This window comes from Colletes latitarsis, chromosome 8, assembly GCF_051014445.1.
Source record: "Colletes latitarsis isolate SP2378_abdomen chromosome 8, iyColLati1, whole genome shotgun sequence".
NCBI classification, from domain to species: domain Eukaryota; kingdom Metazoa; phylum Arthropoda; class Insecta; order Hymenoptera; family Colletidae; genus Colletes; species Colletes latitarsis.
The window spans coordinates 23,742,360-23,767,952 of record NC_135141.1 but is presented as its reverse complement, the minus strand read 5'-3'; the positions used below and the strand labels follow the sequence as shown (position 1 = coordinate 23,767,952).

At 45.5% G+C, this 25,593-nt stretch overlaps 1 protein-coding gene and 1 long non-coding RNA gene across 2 annotated transcripts in view; one reads left to right on the top strand and one right to left on the bottom strand.

Annotated features, from left to right (window-relative positions):
* LOC143344417 (uncharacterized) overlaps positions 1 to 23,860 on the bottom strand; it is a 49,273-nt gene extending 25,413 nt beyond the window's left edge. Inside the window, exons 1-3 of the long non-coding RNA XR_013080102.1 lie at positions 23,603 to 23,860; positions 23,334 to 23,534; positions 22,960 to 23,076 (exon numbers count right to left, since the gene is read on the bottom strand). This is a non-coding gene — a long non-coding RNA (uncharacterized LOC143344417). The remainder of the gene's footprint in view (positions 1 to 22,959; positions 23,077 to 23,333; positions 23,535 to 23,602) is intronic.
* On the top strand, positions 4,478 to 15,851 carry Net (atonal bHLH transcription factor 8-like protein net). The gene is made up of 2 exons (XM_076770941.1): positions 4,478 to 5,323; positions 13,354 to 15,851. Exons 1-2 carry the CDS (start codon positions 5,272 to 5,274, stop codon positions 14,661 to 14,663), a joined length of 1,362 nt encoding a protein of 453 aa, XP_076627056.1. The 5' UTR covers positions 4,478 to 5,271; the 3' UTR covers positions 14,664 to 15,851.
* Positions 23,861 to 25,593: the final 1,733 nt, after the last annotated feature.

Here is a 25,593-nt window from a genome sequence, read left to right as displayed (position 1 = left end):
AATCTGTAAGTATTTTTGAAAAATTCGTTTTTCCTCCGAATTTTTGATATTTTTGGATCCGTCCAACGATGCTGTCATAAAACGTATTTTCAGAATTTTTGTTTGTCCATGCATTCGAATGTTTCTTCAGCCCGTAACTCGAACAATTTTACGCGCGTATAAACATGTTTCCAACTCGAAAATCGAATAACCAAAATATGCGTTCGTTTCGATACCCAGTAGTCGAGGATAGGTTCTATCGACGCGAGTAACAAGCGGAGGTATCGATAGCTCGACGATATCGATTCGTCTCTAACGACGGAGCGGTCTTTCCCTCGACTGGCAATCATCCACCGCGTTCACGCCCGAAACCGATCGAATTTCACGACGAATTCCGCACGCTTTGCCTCCCGAGACACGGAGGAGCGTTCCCCTATCGTCTCCTCTTCGAGTTTAGCAGGCATTTTTAGCACAGATGCAACGCACGCGTATATCTGTCCATCTATCTGCGCTCGTATCCAACTGTCCCCCTTGGCAGGCGATGCGACCTACCATCCGGTCGCGGTAATTGAAAGAGCGCCCTCGTGTCCAGCGAGACAGAAGGCAAGCCGATGGTGGAACCATCATCGCGTTATCGGACGCCGTCTGCTCCGCGACAAGCTTGGTCCAATTTCTGCCTGTCTGCGCGAAACCCGCTGCCATCGTGCGATTAAACTCGCCCATGAGATTCGTCCCGAGTTTTACCATTTAGAATTTTTCTAGGAGGCACAGACTATGCAATTTTATTACCGCCCGCCGTAATGTTTGACTCTTTCTAAAGAAACTGGTGCTCGAAGTATAATCTGTAATCATTTTCGCGTGATAGAAAAAGCACGGGCGAGTCGAGGGGCTGAACGAAGGAATAAAAGAACACCGCGAATAGATGCCAATCGAGCAAAACTTACCTCGGGAGCGGAGCGCGTGGTAGCAGAGGCAATTGCGTGGCAATCGAGTTAACGAGAAAGTGGCTATCGGCTAAAGGGATCAAGGGAGAAAGAAGACGAAACGAAACGGGATGTGCAGGGCGAAGGGGAGCTCGTATAACCAACGAAGAGAGAGGACATATGGCAAAGCTTTAATAATTGAAGCTGACACTGGCGCAGATGCGAACGCAGCCGCGCGGTCCGCCCATCAAATATTTAGAGATTATAAAGTACGCACATGCCGCTGTGACGTCGTTCGCGCGTTTCCACGTAAACGTCCGGCGGGCGCACGCGCGTCGCTCGTTTTAATCGCATAGCAAACGGAAAGAAACGAGTTACGTCCGCGTCGAGTCGAGTCGAGTCGAGTCGAGTCGCGAGAATCGATAATGTTTCGCGCGGCTCGTTTGCCTTCTCTCGTCTCTCGAATCCCGTGCGATAGAGCAATTAAATGGACGAGGTGGACGCGGTCGAAGCGGGCCCCGAGGAATAAGATTTATTAGCGCGCGACTGGCAGCCAAGAAGGCAACGGCAGGTGCGTGTGCCGCTAGTTACGACAGTGGGGAGACTGACAAATCGCAAACGCCCTCGGAGAACCGAGGACCCTTGCCAAACTTGCCCGACAGGTTACTACCGCGTACACGCACAACGAACACCGATCGCGTCGAACCATCGCGAGCATCTTCCGAGCGGAAATCTTATCGTACCAGATGCCGCGATCGATCGCACCGAGGGTGTGTGTACTCTCGCTCGAAACTGGAGATCACGGCCTCGAGCTAAAAATGCTAGGAACGGGACAGTCGAAACCTCGAAACCTCGAAATGCATCGAGACCCGATGTGTTTCGAGTTTCGAGAACTACAAACTTGTTATGATTTTGAATATTACTAAGATCTATTTTGGAAATCGTCAATTATCGTACGCGTATTACAAAGATTTAATTTCGACGCGTCGAAAAATAGTCGGACGTTCGAAACATCCGATGGGCCAACGAAATGGAATTCGCGAGTCCATGCACGTGCCAAGAGCATTGTTTGCGGACAGTTAAATCTCTGAATTTCGATCATCGAGATCGGCATGTTCGATAAGGTACAACCGAAAGATATCGCGCTTGCTATCAACGGTGCAACTATCCTCGAAACCGTGAACAGGTAATAGTCTCCTATAGCAATGCACTCGACGTTACGACCGCGAACAGTTGTATCATCCCGATATTTTGTTGATGTGGATGAATCGGCACCGATCACGCCACGTTTCGCGGAACATGTGGTCCTGGCGTTATTCAAACGATTGGTTCGAAAATTGCGAATGACGCTTCTCCGTGCTGTCGTCCTCGTGCCATCGTTCAATTTGTTTCCCGTTGAATCGACGTACGTTTCTAATCAACGGGAAACATTTCGTTACCACGACCACCGATCGGTTTAACAATTTGTTCGCCTCGAACAATTTAGGACTGGTTCGTTGCTTCGAAAAAATATTATTTACGACGAAGGGTTAAGTTTCCCGTTTTTTCGGGCGAAATTTTCAAATTTGTACGACCCGATAAAATGGCCAACGTCGAACGAAGACCGACAAGGGCGACGGAGGAACCAAGAACCCCTGGTGCGAACGCGTTCGTCCGGTATCTGCGAAGCATATGCACGTATAGGGGTGCGTTAAGGGTATTAAAGAGAAAAGGCGAGCAGGCCATCGGATTCGTCGGGATGCGTGTGTCTGCCAGATGTGACGAAAAAGGCCAAGGAAATTCCCAAGGGCACCGACCGACCGCCCTCGCGAGCCAAACGCATTTGGAAACTCCAACGGCGGTATTTCCGCATTCTTACAAATATTCACTAATTGCCACGGCGATTCGCTTTCCCTTCGACAACCTACAATGGCGACGTCGAGGAAAATCCAGCCAAATAAATACGTGCGTAGAGCGCGGGCTGTCATAAATAATACTGGGGGAAACCATTCTCCGTAAACGAATTTTCATATAATCGATCGGTAGGAAGAAAGATAAAACGATGCAACGGGTGTACGTAGTTACAACATTCGTGCCATAAGGGCGATTCTAGAGGGTGGAATACTAAAGAACATTCTCAGCCAAATTTTTAAGTTATATACAAGCTCAAGCTGATATTACAGGTTGATGCAAGCATTAATTTACATTTCAGCACTTCCGTCCCGCCCAGCCAGCTGCTTCAAAAAAAGCATCGTCCATCGTGAATGACGCGAAGCGTGTCGCGATAGACAACCGTGCGTCGGTTTGACGGACAGATTAGAGATTAAGTTCCTATAATTTAGGTGAATTGTATTTTTTGAAAAATTCATTCGAACAATTGATTTTTAAATCTGGCCCACCGCGAGTGGACGCGAACGCAAAGTTACAAAGGTGCGATTAACCGATCGGATTAGAGCGAAGCGCGTCGCCGTTGATCCGACCGGTTGTAACTGGGGATTACCATGGCTGGGCCCCAGCAGATGTCGACCATACGACGATGGAGCGTAGCCGCGGCCCGCACCACGATCGAGAAACCAAGACCGTTCGAAGGATTTTTCGGGTCGTAAATAGTCCAGCGGGGGTAGAAAGCAGACCCTTTGTCGTCCCGTGGCCAAGTACACGTGACGCGGCGGCCGTAAAAACCATCCTGCCAGGCCAAGGACTCGCAGGATGACCAACGCGGGGGAAGGAACACTGGAAACGAAGGGGCCCGAGTGGGACGGGACGGTTCAAGGGGTTGTACCGCCTTAAAAGCTGTAAATGCCCGTGATTCTTTAGAAATTAATTGCTGTGGAACTTGGAGCTCCAAACGTTTGAGTTTTATTGACAAATTGTTTCTAAATGTTTACGGCAAGGAGCGATGAACAGACGAAAACTCTGTTTGCGAGTAAACACAGCAAAAAATTGAATCGCAAATGCACGCGTACTTGATCGATATTCAAATTCCTCCTACGCAATTCTCTTATTCTTGATTATCGTCTCGTTTCGAGTCGTGGAATCCACCTGACCTACGTGTCCCTAAAGTTTCAAAATTGTTTGAGTTTCTGAGAGAAGAGAATCTCTGATGAAGATTTTATGGATTTTCAAGAGGAAAATTAGAGTTTGGTTGGCGTTTTCGAGGAGTGGTACGGGTAAATGTCCTCGTTGACCAAAGAGGGATTCTCGACACGGTGGTCGATGCGTGTCCCGTAAACTGGCGCTTCTTGCACGCGCGTAGTCGTTCGTGAGGAGACGCGACCCGACGGCACAGTCCCGCGCGTTACGATCCGCCGCGGGTGGCTGCTGACTCGAAATCGAATCGAGAACGTTTAAGACACTCGCGCCGCGCCGGGACCGGCAAGAGGGGAAAAGAGCGAGAAAGCAGGAGGAAAGAGCATCGGGTAACGCCAAGATAAGAGAGAGGAAGAAAGATGAACGGCTCGGAGAAGCCGAGTCAAACTCTCGGCCGGCTGGCGCCGTTCTGGCGGCCCCCGCTGCCTCTTGCCGCCAACAATGCGCGCCGCACACCTCTCCCCCGTTCCCGCCTCCTTGGCCTGCCACCGTCACCACCGTCAACGCCAACACCAACACCGACGCACCTTACCACCACCATCGCAGTGCGCCATCATCAACGACGACACCGCTCTCGTGGGATCCTTTCTAACGAACCTCCGTCCCGTTGAATCATGGACCGGACAACACGCTCGAGGCTCCTCCGTGTCGCGCTAGCCGATCGAGTTTCCGTGTGTGCACAGAGACGATGTTTCGCTGCCCGCGCCTTATCGTAGTATGTAACCGCGTAGTAGAATAACGCTACTACATAGATCGTTCGTGGGTAGTGGTCCCGTGGTTGGTAAAAGAAACGACTAGCATCGGATTGGTAGTGGTGTACGTGCGCGGTTAGGTCGACACGGAGGCGCGTTGGTAGTGGTCACGTTGGTAGTGGTAACGTTAGAGGCAGCAAAGTCGCAGGCCAGTCGGGACTCCCTCGCACGCGTATCCGATGAAAGAGGCTCGAACGCACGAGGCGAGTCAGTACATCGTCGACCGCGATCGAACGAGGACCGGCTGCACTTCCGCGATCCTCGACTCTTCCAGTCCTTGGACTCGGGCCAACCTTTTTCGTCGCTCGCCATCAAGTTTTTTCAGTGACTCTGATTACATTGGATTACCTGTCGCAAGGATCGAAACTCAACCCGCACGAGGGAAAAGTACAGAAACAACGCCACGATTCGAAAAACCTGCCCGGCCCGCACGTGTACGTGGAATTCGTCCTATGAAACTAGTGCGTGTGCAGTGATCTAGAATAGAAGACTGTGTTCAAAACCGCGTCTCGTGGTGCGCGATCGCGCCCCCGCAATCACCGACGAAAATGACCCATCACGTGGTGGAATCTACCTCCGAGCTGTCTGCTTTCATGAAAGGTGAATATTCAAACAAAGATCTATGATATCGCGCATTTCTTTCCGTCCGGTCAGCGCGTTAAACATAAATTACAATTTCGATCGATTTCTGCGATCGTTCGATCGCGTCTGTTACTCGAACGAAAGTATTCCCAGGTCCGGTGCATCGGTAGAATCGATCGTCGCTCGTCAAACGAAGCCCCGTCGATCTCGCGATCCACCATCGATCGTTCTCCGTAATTGCGTCTAGCAGTAATCGAATTTCCGTCGAAAATTGCGAAAAACGAAAATCTACTCCGTTTGGCGACCGGTCAAGAATCGGTGGGATTTGTCGTTGGTCGCTAGGAGTTGCCAGATCGAGGACCATAAGCGTTAGCGCGATAGAATCGCCGTTCGGTCGATTGATAGTCTGTCTGGTGGGAGTTGCGAAGAACGATAATTATTGTTATGAACGGCGCCAGCCGTCCCCGAGCGAGAGATCGACTGGTTCAGCAGCCACGGAGGAACGGAGTCGCGCGGCTGCGAGAAACAGACGGACACGGAGAGTCACCTAGACAGACAGAGAGAGAAAGAAAGAGAGAAATTGCATGTGTGTGCGTCAGCAGATATACCTACGTCCGAGAGGCTGAGAGAGACCGCAGACGGTAAGGAATGGTAAGTCGAGGGAGGAGAGAAGTGACGGCTGATCGAGAAGGAGGATGCGAGAGAGAGACAGGGCGCGGCGGCGCCAGCGTGGGTTGCCGCACAGACGAGCCAGCAGGCGAACCAACTCGTACGGAACAAACGACCCCTTGACCAAACTCCAAACTCGACGTCTAATCGACGACCACCGCGTTCCACGTTTATCCAAAACTTTTTTTCTCGCCGATCTTTCCTATCACCGATATCGACGCTGCTCGACCTTGTTATCCCGAACTTATCCATTTTTCTTCTTCGTTACCTTGTAAGGTAAAAGACCCCTCCGACGTTTAAGGCGCGGACGAAACGCTATAAAACGTTTCGAGTACGAGTCAAATTCTGTAATACGTCAGTGGATTCACGAACGATCAATTTTAACGCTTACGAGCGATACTAGGAGTAGGCATATTGAATACATAATTTCTTTCGTGTAAGAATATTTAAAATTATTCTAGTTATTTCGTTTGAACTGCTATGTTTCGAATCTTGTTTTGCAACTCGATTCGACACCTTTGGCCTTTGAGTAACCCGAATAATATGGAAACAATGACTAAGCGATTCGATTTCCGCAACGTTCGATCGTTGACGGTAACGCTGTTACCTTGATTCGCGGGACCAGCGTTGTCGTACTCAAAAAAAAGAAAAGAACTGGCGACGTTGGTGTCGAATTTTCTCCATATCGATGTAGAACGTAACTACGTAAATACGCGTCACAAATCGATTCCCGATCTAAAAGTCCTAAAAAAATTACTAAGTTTCACGAATTTCTGTCGAAACACACCTGGTATACTAAAGTTGCGAACATTAAGACTGTAGAATTGAATGAAAATAAGAAATTCTAAACATGGTTACATACGCTGTAAACGTTCGCTAGGTGCAAAGCAGAGGTACAGCTATACGCTGTCATTAACCTAACCTCGGTTAGATTAATAACACATACAGATGCATTTACCGCGCTGAATGGAATGTCTGATCAAATAGTTTGATATTCTCACAGATTCTTTCGTTGAGAAATTTTCCCCGCGTAAGGCTACGCTTACGTGTAATTTTTTTCTATACAGTACTATTTCTGTAGCTCTTGAAATCGACTATCGTTATCGGAAATTGATTCCCCGTTGCAATTAAAATGTTACAAACTTTTGAACGAAGTAGTTTTCGTTTTATATTTAACTACGTAGAAGGTTAGAAAAGTTTGCGTGCACACCTGTTGGACACTCCACGCTTATGGTTTATATAATTCATTACCACTTTGACTATTTATAGTTAGAAATATATATGATAGACAATAGATACGTAAATGAACAATCAAGCGTATTTGCTGTATTCCATTTCCTTTTGACTACCGTGATGATCACACGCAGAATTGTAAATAATTCTACTTCGAAGGACCAAGAATACCCCCCAAAAATCAGAACAGGTGTATCGAGTTGCGCCCGATAGCAACTACCTCCTCCGCTTTCTAGATTCAATTATTTGGCGGGAAAGTGAAATCGCCTATCGAAACGATCGATCAAACGGATCGATAAACGAAGGGAGTAACATTAAGGGCGCGTCGGGAGCGTTTGTTTGTCGCGGGGAAACCCTTGAAATCGGTCGTCGGAACTCCGGAATTAAGATAGTTCCAAGAATGCGATTACCAGTTAAACCAGATTTTACCGTCACCGTTTCTCGAACGTAATCGATACCCTATTGTGCGTGGCACAGGTACGCACAGGTAGGAACGCTGCAAAAGGGAATTGGTTAGGGGGGATCGAGGGGGAAGGGACGAAGGGTGCTGCGGTAAGCGCCGAACCTTCCACCCACCTGTGCGCAAAGTCGCACCTGCTACCTGAACCGGACCTCTTCCGTTGGACCTGTAGTCTTTCGCAGCCAACCTTCTCTCAACCACCTTTCTTTCCTTAACAGGTTGACTGCCGCGCCACTTTTCCATACCCAGAAATCTGGTCCTCGACCTTTGTCAAAATTAAAAATTTTGGATCGCTAATTTTCGTGGGTGCATTTTAAAATTGCCGTTCTTAAACACGCCGAGTGAAACTGACGAATTTGCGTGCACCGTATCGACACAGTTTCTTTTCGACGTCGACGACGCAGTATGTAGTTCGATCGTGGAAACGGATCGCCGACAAAGGTCGAAAGACAAGGTCGCGACTAGCGAGAGAAGTTTCCTTATCGTCGCGAACGATTCGCATCTCCCGGTGCGGCGTCGTTCGATTATCGGTACGCGCGCACTCTCGGTTCATTCAGAAGACGCGAAGCATGCGGAAGATCGGTTCGCGTATCGCGACCAGTCGATATCTCGCTCGCGGTCACAGCTACGCTATCGATATTCTTGGAACGCGCGCATGTCGCGTCTCGCGTTTACGTTCGCGAGGCAAATATTTGTACGATTCGCGCCGCGAGCGACGTTAGTTAGAGAAGATAGAACGTTCATCCGACGGGCGCACCGCGAAACGGTAACCTTGCGGAGTACGGTATCGCCCGCGTAACTGCAACCAAATCGAGACAGATGCGTTTCAGTTAATCGAACTCGTGTTTTCGTCCGGCGAGTCGACGACGCTTCAACAAGCTCTTGCACAGCGATAGGGATTGCTATATCGACGAACGTATTATAGAATTGAACCATTGATAATGTTCTTACGAAGATAGAATGTGAAATACAAAAGTTTTTAATTTGCATTAGTAGCTGTCGGAACCGATACGCGTGCGTCATCGTTTTAACCCTTTGCACTCCACTGGCGCCGCAACGGCGACATACATATAACATGCATTACAACTCAATTCGAGTTTTGCTTCTGATAACATAAACTAAAGTAGTAAAATAACAGAACTAACGAATGCTTTTGACGCGTTCACTGACCCACATACGAGCAGGGAAAATTTTTACTCCGCAAATATCGATGTTGATTAGAAATTCATTGGGAATGACGTACAGATAAAATAAAGTTATTAATCAATACTGATTTCTATAGTCTTCGTGCTCCAAAATGTCCGTCTCCAAAAACCGAAGAGACCTCGAACGATGGTGAGGATGGTACCCTTTCAGTTATCCGGGGTAAAATCATTTCACTTGTGCGAGCTTCGCTGTACCGCGTAGGAACAGATGTTCGTTTCTAAATTCGACGAGAACAGTCGGGGCATTTCGGTGTAAGCACAACGGCGGGAAGACGTTGAAGAAATCGACGGGCCGAGAAAAGCTCGAAGTCGCGCCGCTGTCGCAACCAACGATATCGATTTAAACTCGTGCGTGGACCATCTGGCTAGCGGCGACTCCTCCTACTCCTCTTATCCGTTCTCCTCCGCCTCGCTTTTCATCGGGGCCGACTCTTCCTCCTTGGGGTCAAAGAGATATGACGCTCGGCTGCTCGTTTTCCTCTTCCGCGAGCAGCGGAACAAGGGAATCGAACAGAGAATCGGCCGATCGACTCGCATTCCGACGCGTTCGAACGGACCAACAACTTCGACTTTTCCCGCTTTGATTTTAAAAATTTGCATCCATCCCAAAAATCGAGATCGATATCGTTGCTCGTAGATTCTTTTAATTCGACGAGATAGAAAGAGGAGGAAGGAGAGAGATTGGCATTCGCTGCATGCGTCTACGCGTTGCTTCTTCTTCGCCTTCTTCTCGTTCCCGCGCCAGTCCACGTCGTTTATTTATAATCACCGCGAAAGTTGGCCGCGGTTCCTTCTCCTTCTTATTTCGAGACAGTTGAATCCACAAACGCTACATTCGACTATTTCTGGAGCGTAAGGACGCCCGACGAAGGAAGGGAGCGGCGTTGACAGCTTCCGCGGACCGACAGAGTCGTCTGCGACCGCGAATTACGAAGGAATACTGGCGCGAACGATCGAACAGTCTAAATCCGTGACTATTTTATCGAACGATCGATATCTTCGACTCTCGATCGTCCCTGACCGGCTCCTTCCGCGATTCAAAGCACTTTTGCCCAAGTATAGTAAATTTTATTATTCGGATAATCGTCTCGAATAAATATTTGTTCGAATAATGGTTCCCGAATGGGTCGCGAACGAACTTCGTTGGCCGATTCTTTCGACTGCCGCGACAACTTTCGCTCGTTAGTCTGCCAGTTGTCCCAGAAGTCGATGACTCAATATTAGGGATACGCGTAAAACAATTTTCGATGTTTGGTTTAGATATCGTTACGTATTAGTATCGAAAGGGTTAAGTAAACGCCTCGTAGAGTTTGGAAACCCGCTGTAGAGCAGGGTTCGTTCGGTTTATAAATAAAATAAATATATTACGGATCACGCGAAGATCAGGCTGGACGAGAAACGAGCGCTCGTCGAAATGAAAGAACGTATGGCGTCTGTCACGGGTATCTGTTGGTTCGGAGATATCCAGCCGCGTGTGGTGGATGCGCGCCTTCGCGCGAGTTTACACAGATGTTCACGGTTATTTCGGTTTGTTTGAACAATTGCCGAACGGGACGACAAAGGTGGCAGCGAGATATTCGCGAGCGTAATCCAGAGACACGTGTCCTTTCCATCCGCGTCAGCCGGATCCCGTGGAAATAGACCGGTTTTCTCCCACGACGTAACCGACATTTCGCGCTCAACCAACGAGTCAGCCCCAACCATCGATTTCGCTTTCCCGACATTTTTCTAATTTTTCAAGCTTCAGTCTCTCTCTCTTTCTCTCTCTATCTCTCTCTCCTTGATTTACACCTTCCTTCGACTTGATGAAATCGCGGGAATCGCACATCAAACACACGAGAATGTTGAACACTTTCAAAATATTGGGTCTCCTCGGAATGTTTGTCAATCGATTTTCTATCGTACAGTGAATTTTAGTTTTCTATAACCTTTCGAAGTGAATTTAAAAACCGTATCTTTAACCTCCAGGCGAACAGCTACGCAAATGCTCGATACAAAAGCAAAAATAGAGTTAAATTCTGTTCACTTATCTTCGTGTATGTATATATTTATGGATTTGTCGCTTAAACAAGTTCTATATTTAGATTCAAACATTCCGGAAACATAAACGTTTCTTCGGTGCCCTGTTGACGTTCTTCACGCGGAATAACACATTTTTCAGCATTTATAAATTTCAAGTTACTTTACCTGTTGTTTCTTAACTATTTGCTTTCTCGATCAATTTTATTTGTAATCAATTCGGGGTAAAAGAGTTTAAGGTGAACTTACACCACTATCGATCTTCTCTTTTTCCCTGTTTACGTGTTCGACGGGTGCATCATTTTCACACTCAGAATTTGACCGAGATTTGCTCGTTGTTATCTCGAATTTTGCGCTCCCCCCGTCTCTAATTTTGTTCGTTTCGTTGCAAACATTTCGAACGCGTGTGAGCTTGCACAGGCACACACGCACCCGCCTCGTTTCCCACCGATTCGCTCTCAAGCACATGCTCAATATCGAAAGCAGAGAATTCTTATCGAGGCAGCGATAAGCGTCCTTTAGACGAGCGGACCACGTTGTCGCCAGGTGCGCGAGTCGTTATCTACCGACGCAGGCCTCTGTATCGAACCGTTCTAAAGGTAAATCGATTTTGCACGCGAGTCGATCGATTTCCAACAAAACACACGAAAAATGCAACATCTAACGCGAAACTTTCCATTGGCACACGATCCTCGATAAATATCGAGGACCATAGACGCAACAATTTATCCTACTGGATGGGTCTTTCGAATTGGACCGATAATCGTACGTCAGGCGCCATATTGACATCCAAAATGGCAACGCCGTGCGACAGGCTGTACACATACGGTACTTGGAAAGCTGTGTGCACCTATGTTAGCAATAAAACATGTCGGAAAAGTACTGAAACTACGCTTGCTTGACATAACAATTGTTTACACCTGTTATATCGTCTTTTTGTATTCCTATTTGAATTCTAAATGTTATGGTTCTATCTGTATCAAAGGAGGTTTTCTTGTTAATTACAAATAAATGTAACAGGAGTTAGAAGATTCCACGTCGAAACAGAATCGAGATAAGACCGCAAAGGGTTGATTCTGGCTTACAATTAGAGAGGTTTCGCGGTTACCTCGTGTTCCTCGACGAGACGAGACAACTACGACTACCACGACAAACAGTCGAGGATCGAATCGTCGACGAGATATCGCAGCACGTCGAGGTCGAGAGGCACGTTGGCATCGATGCAGCCGGTAGGGAGGAGAACGGATCCCGACCCGTAGAATCGTAGACGCGCGGCGTCCCCGCGTCCGTACGACTCCGCAAAAGGCAACAAAACGAGAACAACGACGCGGAGCAGCGGTTGGCGCCAGCGCCATGTGGTCTTCGTTCCCCTCCGCGCTTCGCTTCTCCTAGCGTTTAAATGGACGGGGACGAATCGAGATAGCCCGCCGCTACTTACACTTCCAAGACGACGCACGCTGCGCGACGCGACGCGACGCGACCACTACGGGTCAACGGATAAAACGTTCCTCCTCTCTCTTCGATTTCGATCGAGGAACTGGGACGCGTCGAGTGCGTCGCGTTCTGTGAAAATTCAACACTCTACCGATCGATTACGAATTAGAGCCGCGACTATTCGATTAATAGAACGCGTTCACTGTCATGGTAGTCACTGGCGGCCGGTACTTTAACCCTTGTACGACGATAATCAACTTTCCCTCGTATTATACGATACTCGGAGTTAGCCAAACACCCCCCAAGCGTTTCCGGTCTGGTATCTTCGATAGAATGTATGTTAGATACGGAAGGATCGTGGTACCATGCTCCATTTTAGCTTCTATCGATTTGTTTTTCGAATGTTTCATCTCCTTTTGGTCAACGATGACAAAAATACATTAATTTGTCTGCGGATGGATTCCGTTTGGTAAAGCATCAACGTTGCTGTACGGCGCGAACGAACGATAGAGATTGCGCAGCGAGCAACAAATAGACGAACAAACACCGTGGGCCATTCGTCGAAGGGAGCGAAACCGATAACGCGGATAAAATGGCGGGAGGGAGATGAAACGAGGGACACGGAAAGAGAAGAGGGTTACGCGTATTATAATCTCGGGCCAGACCTGTGCGCCAGATGGTACCAGTTGGATGACGCACCGAACCTGAAAACATCCTGTCTCCTTGGCGATACGTGGCGATATGAGGCGAGACGAAGCGAGACGAGACGAGACGAAATGATCTCGTCCACGGAATCGCATCAAAGATAGCATCACCGTCGCGTACAGTGCTCCTGCTAGGAGGAAGGTGGGCTGGATAAGGCGATACAGTGGCGGCAATTTAGTTACCAAGCTCGAAAATATATCTATACTATACGATATTAATGTAGAATCTAAACGCAACGCCTACCATTAAGATCTAAATCGATGTAACGTAACACGAACGCGCCACTTTCGTGATCTAACTGGCAAATGTTGTTTCGGTTTCAGCGGGTGTCATGGCGGGGTCCGAAAGGGATGCCGGGTTCTGCAGCGGCGGAGACGAGGACGATATGTCGGGGCTACATTCTCCGAGCGCCTCGGAGGACAGCGTGGAGGTACAAGTGACGCCGATATCGTTGAGAAACAAGAGAAAACTCGCCGAACCGAGGAAGATCCAAGAACCTAGCACCGCGCCATTAAAGAAAAGAAGGTTCGAGGAGGCCGTGGTGGCGGAAGAAGAGGAATCGAGAACGACGCGGTCACCGAGTCCGTTTCGACCATGGAGCAGCTCGAGGAAGAGCGTGGATTCGAAAATCTCGCCTCTGATTCGCACGGAACAGACCACGGGGACGCAGCCAACCTACCAAACGGCCTCCTCGTTGCCATCGAGCACGCTATCCTCGGCAACGTCCGCCGTTTCGAATCGAATCTACGAGGACAGCGGCCACGAGGACGATCGTAGCCATGCGACCCTGGAAAATGCCGTCCAAGGGAAAACAGAGGCGGAAGAGCTGCCATCGAGGCTACGCCAGTCGGCGCAAAATCGTCTACCGCGAATCGAGAGGCGAGAATCCTCTCGTCAGAACATGGACGCGACGACGGTGGTCAGCGTGGCGTCGTCGTCCTCGAACGCGACAACATTGTCGGTAACGTCGACGTCGACGCCCGTGGTGTCGTCCTCGACGCATCCGAGACTGCAAGAGGAACCGCTAGCGCTCGTTTTAAGGGGAGAAATAGCCACCAGAGTGCCGTCGCATCCTGCCGTAAACGGAAGTTACGAGAGGAGGTGCTCGTACTCCGTGGGCCACGCGAACGTGTCGTCCGCGTCGTCGTCCTCCTCCTCGTCGTCCTCGACGTCCTCGTCGTCGTCGTCGGTGTTGCTCAATCGTCAAGAAAATCATCGGTCCGGCACGAACGGTTGCGGTTCCTCCCAGACGATGATGATGACAACAACCGCGACGTCGAGCCCGCAAACCGGCCACCCGAGGCAACATCCTGCGGCCGGCCAACAAAGGAACTACAAGAACATGACTCGCGAAAGGAGAATAGAGGCGAACGCCAGAGAAAGGACGAGGGTGCACACGATAAGCGCCGCGTTCGACACTCTGAGACGCGCCATTCCCGCCTACTCGCACAATCAAAAGCTCTCGAAACTGTCCGTGCTAAAGATCGCCTGTAGTTACATTATGACTCTCGGCAAGATAGTCAATACTCCCGAGGGAGAGCCGACGAACGGCGCGCCGTTAGGGGCTTGCGTGGATATCGTGTCGAAAACAATTCAAACGGAGGGCAAGCTCAGAAAGAGGAAGGAAGACTGAAACCATCCACCCACGCGGTCGGGAGATTATCGCCCGACAACTGCAACGTACAAATTAATGCGCAACCGCCGACGCTGTCGCAGCAGTATCCTCTAACCCACCGATCCTCCACGATCGATCTAGATAGCTTATCCTCGATTTCCTTTTATTTCCTCGTTTCGTTTACGATACTGAACCGAGACGCGACGGTCCCTCGCTTCGAGACGAAATATCGGGTCCGCCAGACGATTTGAATCGAGGGTCAGCCGCGCGCGTGTTAAGAAAAGAAAAAAATGTTCAGTAAACCGAGTAACGGATCGATAATCTATGGGGATCGATGCTTAATCTCACGACGCGCGACTAATTTGTAACGAATGCAAATTATTATATGTGAAAAGTCATCTGACATTATTTTTTACGATAAAATAGGCCGAATTTGAAATACGTTTGTAAAAATTTAGTATCGAACGATGGGCGTTCCAGAAAATATCCTGAATTTCAAAATTTTGATTCGTTAAATCACGGTTACAACGAAAAATAAATCGGTGTACGATGATTTATGGTCTCCTGCTTCTCGTTAAAAAACTGCATCACCGAAGAGATTAAAACTTCGCAATATTTTCTGGAACGCACCGATATATTACTTGAATACCTCGAGAAGTCAAGCGAATGGATAAGAATAAATAAAGCGATCAGTCTTTATTATTTAAATTACGAAGGTACGTGGAAGACAAAGAGGAAGAAGCTTCTAAAACTAAAGCTGCGTGACGTGAACCTAGATCTCGGGTCAACATTCCTTGTTGTCGCCTGCTGGCATGTGGAGAACCCTCGTTCTCGCCCGTGCCACAAAAATTACATTTACGTTTTCTGTTGGGTACCGTTTTCTCTCGGTTTGAATCTTCGGCCCGATAGTACTTTTCTTTAAGCAACAGATGACCATCGCAATGAATTGTGATCAAAATACGAACGTTCTCTGGTTTGTCCCGGTAGTTATATTGTGCAGCAAGTCCAAGATTATAGCGCTCGCGAACGTTATGAAAGAATGTATGCATGTATGTATGTATGAACGGCATCGAGCTAAGCAGCACGTTGCTTCGATTCGCGCATCGACCGATAACGATGCGCACCTAAGTGTATCCTTCTACGTTGTAAAACGATTATTGAGGCCGCACGCGCCCACTTCCATCAAAGTTCAACGAAATAAAACGAGAGACGAATCTAAAAATATTGCAAATGTCTTACTACTTACGATAAACCTCTTCCATTTCTACAGCTACGACTTTCAGGACTAAACTCGAGAATTCGTGGACGCTGATCCGTCGGTGAATCAAGGATAGGCAAAATTCTTATCTACTTCTTATCTAGCAACAATCTAGAATGATAAATGAAAGATAGAGGACTTTGTGTTCGTTGCTGGTCGATTAAAGATTAGAATTTTAATTACAGAACGATACTATATCACGATGAACGAAAGAGAATCGACGATGGGAGCTGGTTCGATTCCAATCTGCAAAATTCTTATCTAAATACGAAATCCTGAATAACAAATGAAAGATACAGAACTTGTTGTCCACTAATAGTTGACGAATAATTTTAATCGTAGAACGAGATATCTCTTTTGTTGAAGATGGATTAGAAGTTATTACGAACGATCAAGGATCGGGGATGGGCAACGTTCTGATCTAGATGAGAATTTCGTACAAAGAAAGGTAGAACAAAGTTAGAGTTTCAATTATAGAACGTTAGGCATATCTCGTATCAAACAAATAAGAAACTTATAACAACTGTTCCATCGTTGCATCGTTGGAATAAAATTATGCCCATTTCTGCGATAGACGTAACCGGTTGCCGCCAGATTCTTGGAACGTAGTCTCAACCTGCGCGAAATCGCGTTCGTTATCAGCGTAGCGACGAGTTAACGCCTAATACTCGACGATAAGAACGCGTTTGCGAATCTGTGCGAAAACGTGGGTGTTGAGTGGACCGTGCACGTCGAATCTAAAAGAGCCGTCGAACGATCGGTGAATTACGCGTCTAGCGATCCTTGGTCTTAAAAAAAAAACAAACGATCGTTCGTGAAAGTAACAATTTTTGTTACCTTCCTTCCGGGCTTTCGGAATTGCCATCATTCCATCCAGTTTGTCTACCCGTCCATTCCGAGAGCATTCGTGCAGCAGGTGGCAATGATGTCGACTCGAGAGGAGCTACCTGCTCGAAAACCGGCCTCCGATGCTCCGGCCATGGTATCGGTTCGCTCAGCTTCGCCGCGTTTGTCTGCGTTTCGACGCGTCTTATGACCCGAGGATGTTCGATTTCTGCAGAGAAATCGATTTCGAACAGAAACAACTATCACAGAACCGATACGAAAGAAAAGCTAAAGCGTTCCAGGTTTCAAAGAGAGGAAAAAAAGTACAGAGTTTCCATACTCATACTCCTCGAGAGACAATTGTGCAAAAGCTGATCGGTCACACTCTGGGACCTCTCCTCGTTAGTTTGAGAAGCGCTGCCCTAATCGACCCCAACTACCGGTCGAATAACGAGATCGCGCACTCGCGCTCGCGACTTTTATTCGCACGAGCGTGAAACGGCACGATTGCGATACGCGAACGTTGACAGGAAGAGGAAACGAATTGGACGAGGTAAGTAAAACGACAGTCGCAAAAGCCAAGAGCAAAAACGGGACCACCGGGAACAGAAGGGCTGATGTGTTTTTGCGCTCTGGGCTTTTCTCTCTGTCTCTCCTGGCGAGGCGCTACACGATGCCCATGTTAGGGATACCCTTGCCTGTGTCGCGACGCGTAGTCGATCGAGCGCATGCAGCGACCGTCGATTTACGAATCGAGCGATCGTCAAATCGATCCCTCGTGCGATACAGTTGATCGAGTTTCCTTTAGAAGATAAAATAAAAATTGATTTTTTCAAAGGTGCCGTGTAACGGGAAACGCGAACGAATCGGAAATTGAGAAACGGTACGGAACGAGAAACGAAACGGGCCGCGATGCACGGCTGCGGTGCCTACTCGTCGCCATTCACACTGCATCGAGCAGATCCGACACGGCGAGAAATTGTACTCGCGCACCTGCTGCGGAGCGCAGGTGCGTTTACCCGCTTTCATGAGCATCGCTTAATTTTCGGCGGGTACACGCCGCGAATAATAATCGGCTCCTTGCATCGGACGGCTCTTGACTCTCTTACAAAGAGAACGCGACGAAATTACCGCGCTCCACCGTACCCGCAAACGATATCGACGTCGACATCGACGCGCCGGCGATCCCGCTGTTTGACAACGACTAATTCCATGCTTTGCATCTTGTCCAAAGACAATCAAACGTCTCTTGTTCGGGGTACGTTCGACAAGGGCCGATTAGTACGCTAACCGTGCATCGAACGCAGACCAACGCAACGTGGAATTATGTAAACGATGCCGCGGTACAATTATTCTGCGACGATAATTACTTTCAAGGCTCGAGGAGGCTTTTCGCTATAACTGTTAACCGGGGATGATGCATCGCGAGTTGATTCGCCATGAATCGTAACAATAGTCGAGGAACGAGACGAATATAAAATAATGATTTTAAAGTCTTGGAATCAAACCACCCACGAATACGGAAGTTTCGCTGTTCTCCAATCGTTCTCCAAACTTCGAAGCTTCGATACTACGCTGATTGAAATTGTTCTGGGGTTCTTGGGACGAAAAGAAAGGAGGTTCACTATGACGGTGGACGACGAAAAAGATGGAGATCCAAGAGTATAGAGATGCAAGGAAATACCGGGTCTCGAGTTACGGAGTCGCGAGTCACGCAGAACATAGGGAGACGAAAACAGTCGCGGAATTTAGGTAGAGCGGTGACCATAAAACAAGATTAACGAGGCGAAATACTGTCTGGTGGGAGGTTGCCAGAGCGTTGGCGCCAGCTGACCGTCGCCGGTCGCCGGTCGCTACGTCGAACGACCTACGCGAATGCGTGCGTACACGCTTGCTCCTACTCCCGGACCTTGTTCGCAGTCTCCTGGTAAGCGTGATTCGCGGTATACCAGCCGAGCGCAAAACAATCTCCTCCGAGACCACGGTCTGCTCGTCGCTTCGCGATTCGATTCCTCCTCCTCGTCTCCCCCGAGATTCTTTCGCCCGTGGACGCATGGTTTTCGTCGCGAGATTTAACACGTGACCCGACGGAATCGTTATGGTTTTCCGAGTACCAGAAACAGGGTAACCCCCAGGAACGATCGAACCTCGAAATTCCGATCCCCCGTACGAAACGTGTTCTAGTACGATCCAAGAGTTCTAGCGTAAAGTAATTGTTCTCTTGCTAAATTTTTAAATATGCGGCTAAGGTTGCCTGCGAAGCGTTAATCGTGGAGCTTACGTAGGTAGACAAAACCGATCTCCCATCTATACCGCGCCAGGCATCGAGCCAATCATTCTACTTTATTTTCCACTTCCCTTTTTCACTGCCATGTGGCTCGCTGTTACTCGTCTAATTGCTCGGTTGACTGGCTGTCTGGCTGACTAGATTGCTGGTTCGGCGATTCGCTGGCTCGATGCCTGTTCTACTATGTAGTCGTGTTACGTATCCGTCTCTCTGGTATCGAAAACAACGTCGACGCTATGTTAGTGGAAGAGAACAAATCGTCTGTTGGTTCCTGGCTAAAGGGGACAAAAGAGAAAAAAGGAGACGCAAACGTGGCCACGATAGCGCAGAGGTTCGATCGTAACCGAGACGCGTTCCTTTTCCGCGCGCGTACGAGCCTTGCTTGCCTTTAAGAACGCGATAAAACGATGGCGCGCATTTTTTGGTCGCGATCGCGTTTTGGTACCGGACGAACAGAATCGTTCGCTACAAATCGGATCGCCCGTACGTTGTGTCCCGATTTGTGTATGCGTGTAGGTCGCGACTATCCTAACGAACGCGGACACGAATGGCAAATGGCGGGTGACAAGGTATCGGTACCTGCGCTTAATTAACGCAGCGTCTCGGCTCTCTACCGGTACGCCACCGGAGAAACCACAAACATCCTCTATGGGGATTCAATTTCTAGATCGATTTTCTACACGACTACATACGATGTATTTCAAATACATATTAATATTAGCTAGTCCTTTTCGTTTCCTTACTATATAAAAGCACCTCTCTTTGACCATTCTAATGGAAAATCAAAGTAATGGGAGGGGGTTGATAAACGAGAAGTGGTATATCGTTTACCCTAAAATTCCATGGTACGTTTAAAATATTGCTTCAAGTTCTAGTGCAAAATTCGACACGACCTTATGGGTATGACCTAATATAACAGTTTGAAACAGTTATTTCCAGAACCCTGGTGTCGATGATCCAAGGTCTGACCGAATCGGACCGTAAAACTGAAACTTTGGAAAACCAATAAACATTTCGGCCGTAGCAAACTAACGGGAGGGGGGAGTGGAAATTTAATAAAAGGAAGCGAAGAAGAAACGGAAGACCAAGTACAAGGAAGAACGAGCAAAGAGAACGATACCGTTCTCTTGCAAGAATCGGCCGCAACTCCCTCGCTATCTGTCTCTCTATCTCTCCCCCGTAGGCACGCAGTGCGTACGTGTTCTGTCCAAGTATGTGCTCCTCGTGTAGTCGGTGCGAGAGCGATTCTGTATATAGGATGCGACAGTGTGGCGCCAAGCTCTCGCATACAAGCCAGTTTCCTCCGCTCTTTCGCGACGGTGCGCGCAGACCAGTGTACAGGGTGTTCGAGAAAGAACCAACGGAGCCAGCCGTTTGACAGAGTCTCCGGCAAAAACCGAATACAGCCACCAGAGCACGTTTTTTTTACAAACCACGTGATACGCGATGCGTTTCTTCGTTCGTTCGCGTCGCATCGCATCGATCCTTTCACGCTCTCCTCTGTACGACATTTTGGACGCTGTCGGTGGAGACCAACAATGAGCAAAATCCTTGTCCCGGATGAAAATTTCACACGAATAAATCTATATGCGTTTCTTTTATTCTCAAACGTCTTAAGGATCTACTACCCCCTTACGTTCCCTCAGAAGACCAAGTTGGATGTAAACAAAGCTTGTTACCTGACCACAATTTCATTGGTACGTTACATCAACACGACGTTCTATCCAAAAATGTATCACGCGCGCAACGCAATGCCAAGTAATCATAAGAAACTTATACTTTAACTACAACCATATCACTATGAACTAAGTCCAGCTTACAATTAGTTCTGGGCACAAATTAAAAATTACACAGCCAAATGTAATAAGATTTTTAAGTTTAACAATATGAAAGATTATTTTGTGTGAAATTCATTCTTTATACAGCGTATCTCAAATTTGAATAGCCAAACTTTGTCAATATAAAGACCTAAGTAACAAAAAAAACTGTTATACAGGGTGTTCGGCCACCCCTGAGAAAAATTTTAATGGAGGATTCTAGAAGCCAAAATAAGACGAAAATCAAGAATACCAATTTGTTGATGAAGGCTTTGTTAAATAGTTATTAACGTTTAAAGTTCCGACCGTACTGAATTTTTTTCTCGAAAATGCGCAAGATTTCGGGGGTATGTCTATTCACCAAAAATGATTGTAATTGCCCCCCGCAACCGGAAATAATTTTTTCAGAACGATTTAAAATTTTTTTTTTTCGCCGAAAAATTTAGGCACCTACCCCCTGTCGATTTTTCTTAAAAATTCCTTCCTCATTTTTAGTAATTTTGTTTGACGCCCTACAGAAAAGTTGTCTAATACTTTTTTGTAGGTACCCATGAGCTCTACTTCAGAAAAAAGTTTCATTGAAATATATTCACAATTGTAGGAGTTATGGCTGTTTGAAAATTGGACCATTTTTATGGGGTTTTTCTCATTTTGCGTGGTCAAGGACCAACTTTTCGAATATTTTTAGAATTTATACATATTCTCCATCAAAATACGCGTAGTTTGCTTTTTTAAACATTAAAATCGTCCAATCCGTTCAAGAGTTATGACATTTTAAAGATTCGCATGAAAATTCGGGCAAACATTTCTGGCCTCAAATTAGATTTTCGGTATGGAATTTTTTTCTCGAAAATGCGTAGGATTTCAGGGGTACATGTAATGACCAAAAATGATTGTAATCGACCCCTGTAATTGAAAATAATTTTTTTAGAACGATTTGAAAAATTTTAATTTCGCCGAAAAATTTGTCCACCTACTCGAATTTTTTTCTCGAAAGTGGGTAGGATTTCGGGGGTATGTCTATTCACCAAAAATGACTGTAATTGATCCCCACAACCGAAAATAATTTTTTCAGAACGATTTAAAATTTTTTTTTTTCGCCGAAAAATTTAGGCACCTACCCCCTGTCGATTTTTCATAAAAATTACTTTCTCATTTTTAGTAATTTCGTTTGACGCCCTACAGAAAAGTTGTCTAATACTTTTTTGTAGGTACTCATGAGCTCTACTTCAGAAAAAAGTTTCATTGAAATATATTCGCTATTGTAGGAGTTATGGCTGTTTGAAAATTGGACCATTTTTATGGAGTTTTTCTCATTTTGTGTGGTCAAGGACCAACTTTTCGAATATTTTTGCGATTTGTACATATTCTCCATCAAAATACGCGTGGTTTGCTTTTTTAAACATTAAAATCGTCCAATCCGTTCAAGAGTTATGACGTTTTAAAGATTTGCATGAAAATTCGGGCAAACATTTCTGGCCTCAAATTAGATTTTCGGTAAGGAATTTTTTTCTCGAAAATGCGTAGGATTTCAGGGGTACATGTAATGACCAAAAATGATTGTAATCGACCCCTGCCATTAAAAATAATTTTTCCAAGACGATTCGAAAGTCTTTTTTTTCACCCAAAACTTTCAGCACTTACTCGAATTTTTTTCTCGAAAGTGGGCAGGATTTCGGAAGTATGTGTATTCACCAAAAATGATTGTAATTGACCCCCGCAACCGAAAATAATTTTTCCAGAACGATTTGAAATTTTTGAATTTAATTGTTAATAACTTTTTAACGAAGCCTCCATCAACAAATTGGTATTCTTGATTTTCGTCTTATTTTGGCCTCTAGAATCCTCTATTAAAACTTTTCTCCGGGGTGGCCGAAAACGCTGTATAAACGTGGGTCCTTAAAAGCTTTATTGAGGAATTATTCTACTATGAATCTTTAAAAATACCAATTCTTCTCGAATATCCTGTATCTATACTCCCTGTTTGTTTTCATATTTGTTTATTTCACGAAAACAGTAACAATACTTTAAACACGTTTTTCTCACCTATGTTTATGACATGATTTGGTCATTGAAACTTGAGATTCTCAATGAATTATTGTTAAGTACATACATAAAATCACTTACCCGTTGTTGTCAGTCTTGACCTGTCAATTGTAGAAAATGTCAATTCCGGTCGAACATTTATTTGCAAAAGTAGGCAATATTATGGTCGACAATCTCGATCGAACGTCGTAGAACCACCTGTAACATTTACTATTTTTAAATTCTCTAGTTCTAAATGGGGGATTCATAAATAATGATTATATTACGATTTAATTACTGATTAATTTTGTTCTGTATATGCAGATATAACAATGCACTATGGATTCAGTCGCCTTATCAGCGAATAGACAAAACGAATGACTTTTCTACGATTTCTACCTCAAACGTAACAAATTCGTTGTTCGTTCACTGACAAATATGTACTTAATGCGACCTCGTATATGCATTAACTATACCTTGTATTCTTACACCATCTTGAAACCAAACACGACGAGTAGAAATACACACCACTATTATTCGTTTTCTGTGTTGTTCGTCATTCTTTCGGTATCGATTTGCGAAAATTGATCCTTTAAAACGCATCTCTCGTCACTACGCGAAATAACAAGCGACGTAACCATAGCAACGGCCATCTTGTTTTCGATTAAAATCGAACGCTAGAATCATAATTTACGTTTACTTGTATAGCGAGTCTAAACGACCTAATACGAGTAGAAATACACACCACTATTATTCGTTTTCTGTGTTGTTCGTCATTCTTTCGGTAACGATTTGTGAAAATTGATCCTTTGACACGCATCTCTCGTCACTACGCGAAATAACAAGCGACGTAACCATGGCAACGGCCATCTTGTTTTCGATTAAAATTGAACGCTATAACCATAATTTACGTTTATGTCTCATATATCGAGTCTAAACAACCTAATACGAGTGCGATCGTATTATTATATTACAATAATAAAAGACGTAACACGTATATGTACTTTACACAACAGAGAATATATGTATAAATTTTACGACATAAAATTTCAAATAATACATTCGTGATGCTTACCAATAATAAGAGTCTAGCTATGTAATCGATATATCACCACTAACAAGATGAAGGTAGCGCCACTTTTACCGTGCTGTACTCTAACCCACAAATCAAAATCGATCAAGAAATGCCGACTAGCCGTAAATTGGACAAATTTCAATCACGAATGACGAATAAAAATATTACATTCATTAGTAAACTCGCTTTTGTTTAACTTAGTTCTAATTTACGAACGAATCTCACATCTTTAATCGTTATTCGTGAATAAAATTTACCCAATTTTGCCGTTTTACGCAGATGAAAACACCTGCGTACAAACGCCAAGACACCAATGGTGGATTTATGAACTTCACAGTAAGAAATGACAAGTGGCGATCCGTTGCCATAGACGAGAAACAATTTAAATTAGTGGCAAACTCTTCACCATATACTATTTTAAGTATACTTGACCTAAATATATACAAAGTAATACAAAAATGACTTGGCACGGAACGTATAAAAATTTGTGCTTACGCTCGTATGAATATCTTGTCTAATCTCGTGTAAAAGCTGTTAATAGGTTATGCATTATACCTGACAAGAATATGACCGTCAGTTGCCTTCCTCTGGTCGTCTGATTCAGAGAAAAGATGTTCCTCTCACAGATAAATGCACGAAGTTGTCCTAAAACCACTGATTTCGTATCAAATTGGTACTTCAATTCGAATGACATCAAAACCCATAAAATGAAACGTCTACACTGTATCTCATCTGTAGTTCAAATAAAAATTTCCAACTAACGATAAGGAAGGTCATCTCCGTTGGTAAAGAAGTTGCGGAACCTAACGTGAATTACAGAACATTTCTAGCCCGAAATTATATTTTTGGGAAAAAATTTTTTTTTCGAAAGTGCGTAGGATTTTGGGGGTATATCTATTCACCATAAATGATTATAATTGACCCCCACAATCGAAAATAATTTTTACAGAACGATTTGAAATTTTTTTTCGTCGAAAAATTTAGACACCTACCGTTTTTCATTTGTAATAAATTTGTTTGACGCTGTAAGAAAATATTGTCTAATACTTTTTTGTAGGTATCCATGAACCCTACTTTCAGACTAAAGTGAAAGTCATTAACTATTGTAGGAGTTATGGCCATTTGAAAATTGGACCATTTTTATGGGGTTTTTATCACTGTACGTGATTACGGAACAACATTCTGATTAGTCTTGAAATTTTTACATATTCTACGCCAAAACACGCGTTGTTTGCCTTTAGAAACATTAAAATTCTTCAATCCGATCAGAAGTTATGATGTTTGAAACATACGCATGATCTTTCAGGAAAACATTCTAACCTCACATTATATTTTTGGTAAAGAATTTTTTTCTTGAAAGTGCGTAGGAATTCGGGGGTATGTCTATTCACCAAAAATGATTGTAATTAACCCCCACAATCGAAAATAATTTTTTCAGAACGATTTGAAATTTCTTTTTTCGTCAAAAAATTTAGGCACCTACCTCCTGTCGATTTTTCTTAAAAATTCGGTTTTGATTGTTAATAAATTTATGTGTCGCTGTACGGAAATGTTATTTAATACTTTTTTGTACGTATCCATGAGCAGCACTACAGCTGCTGCCCGTCAATACTAATTCAGTGAATAGTTTTTCAACTGACCGCCATCCATGAAAAGAGGAC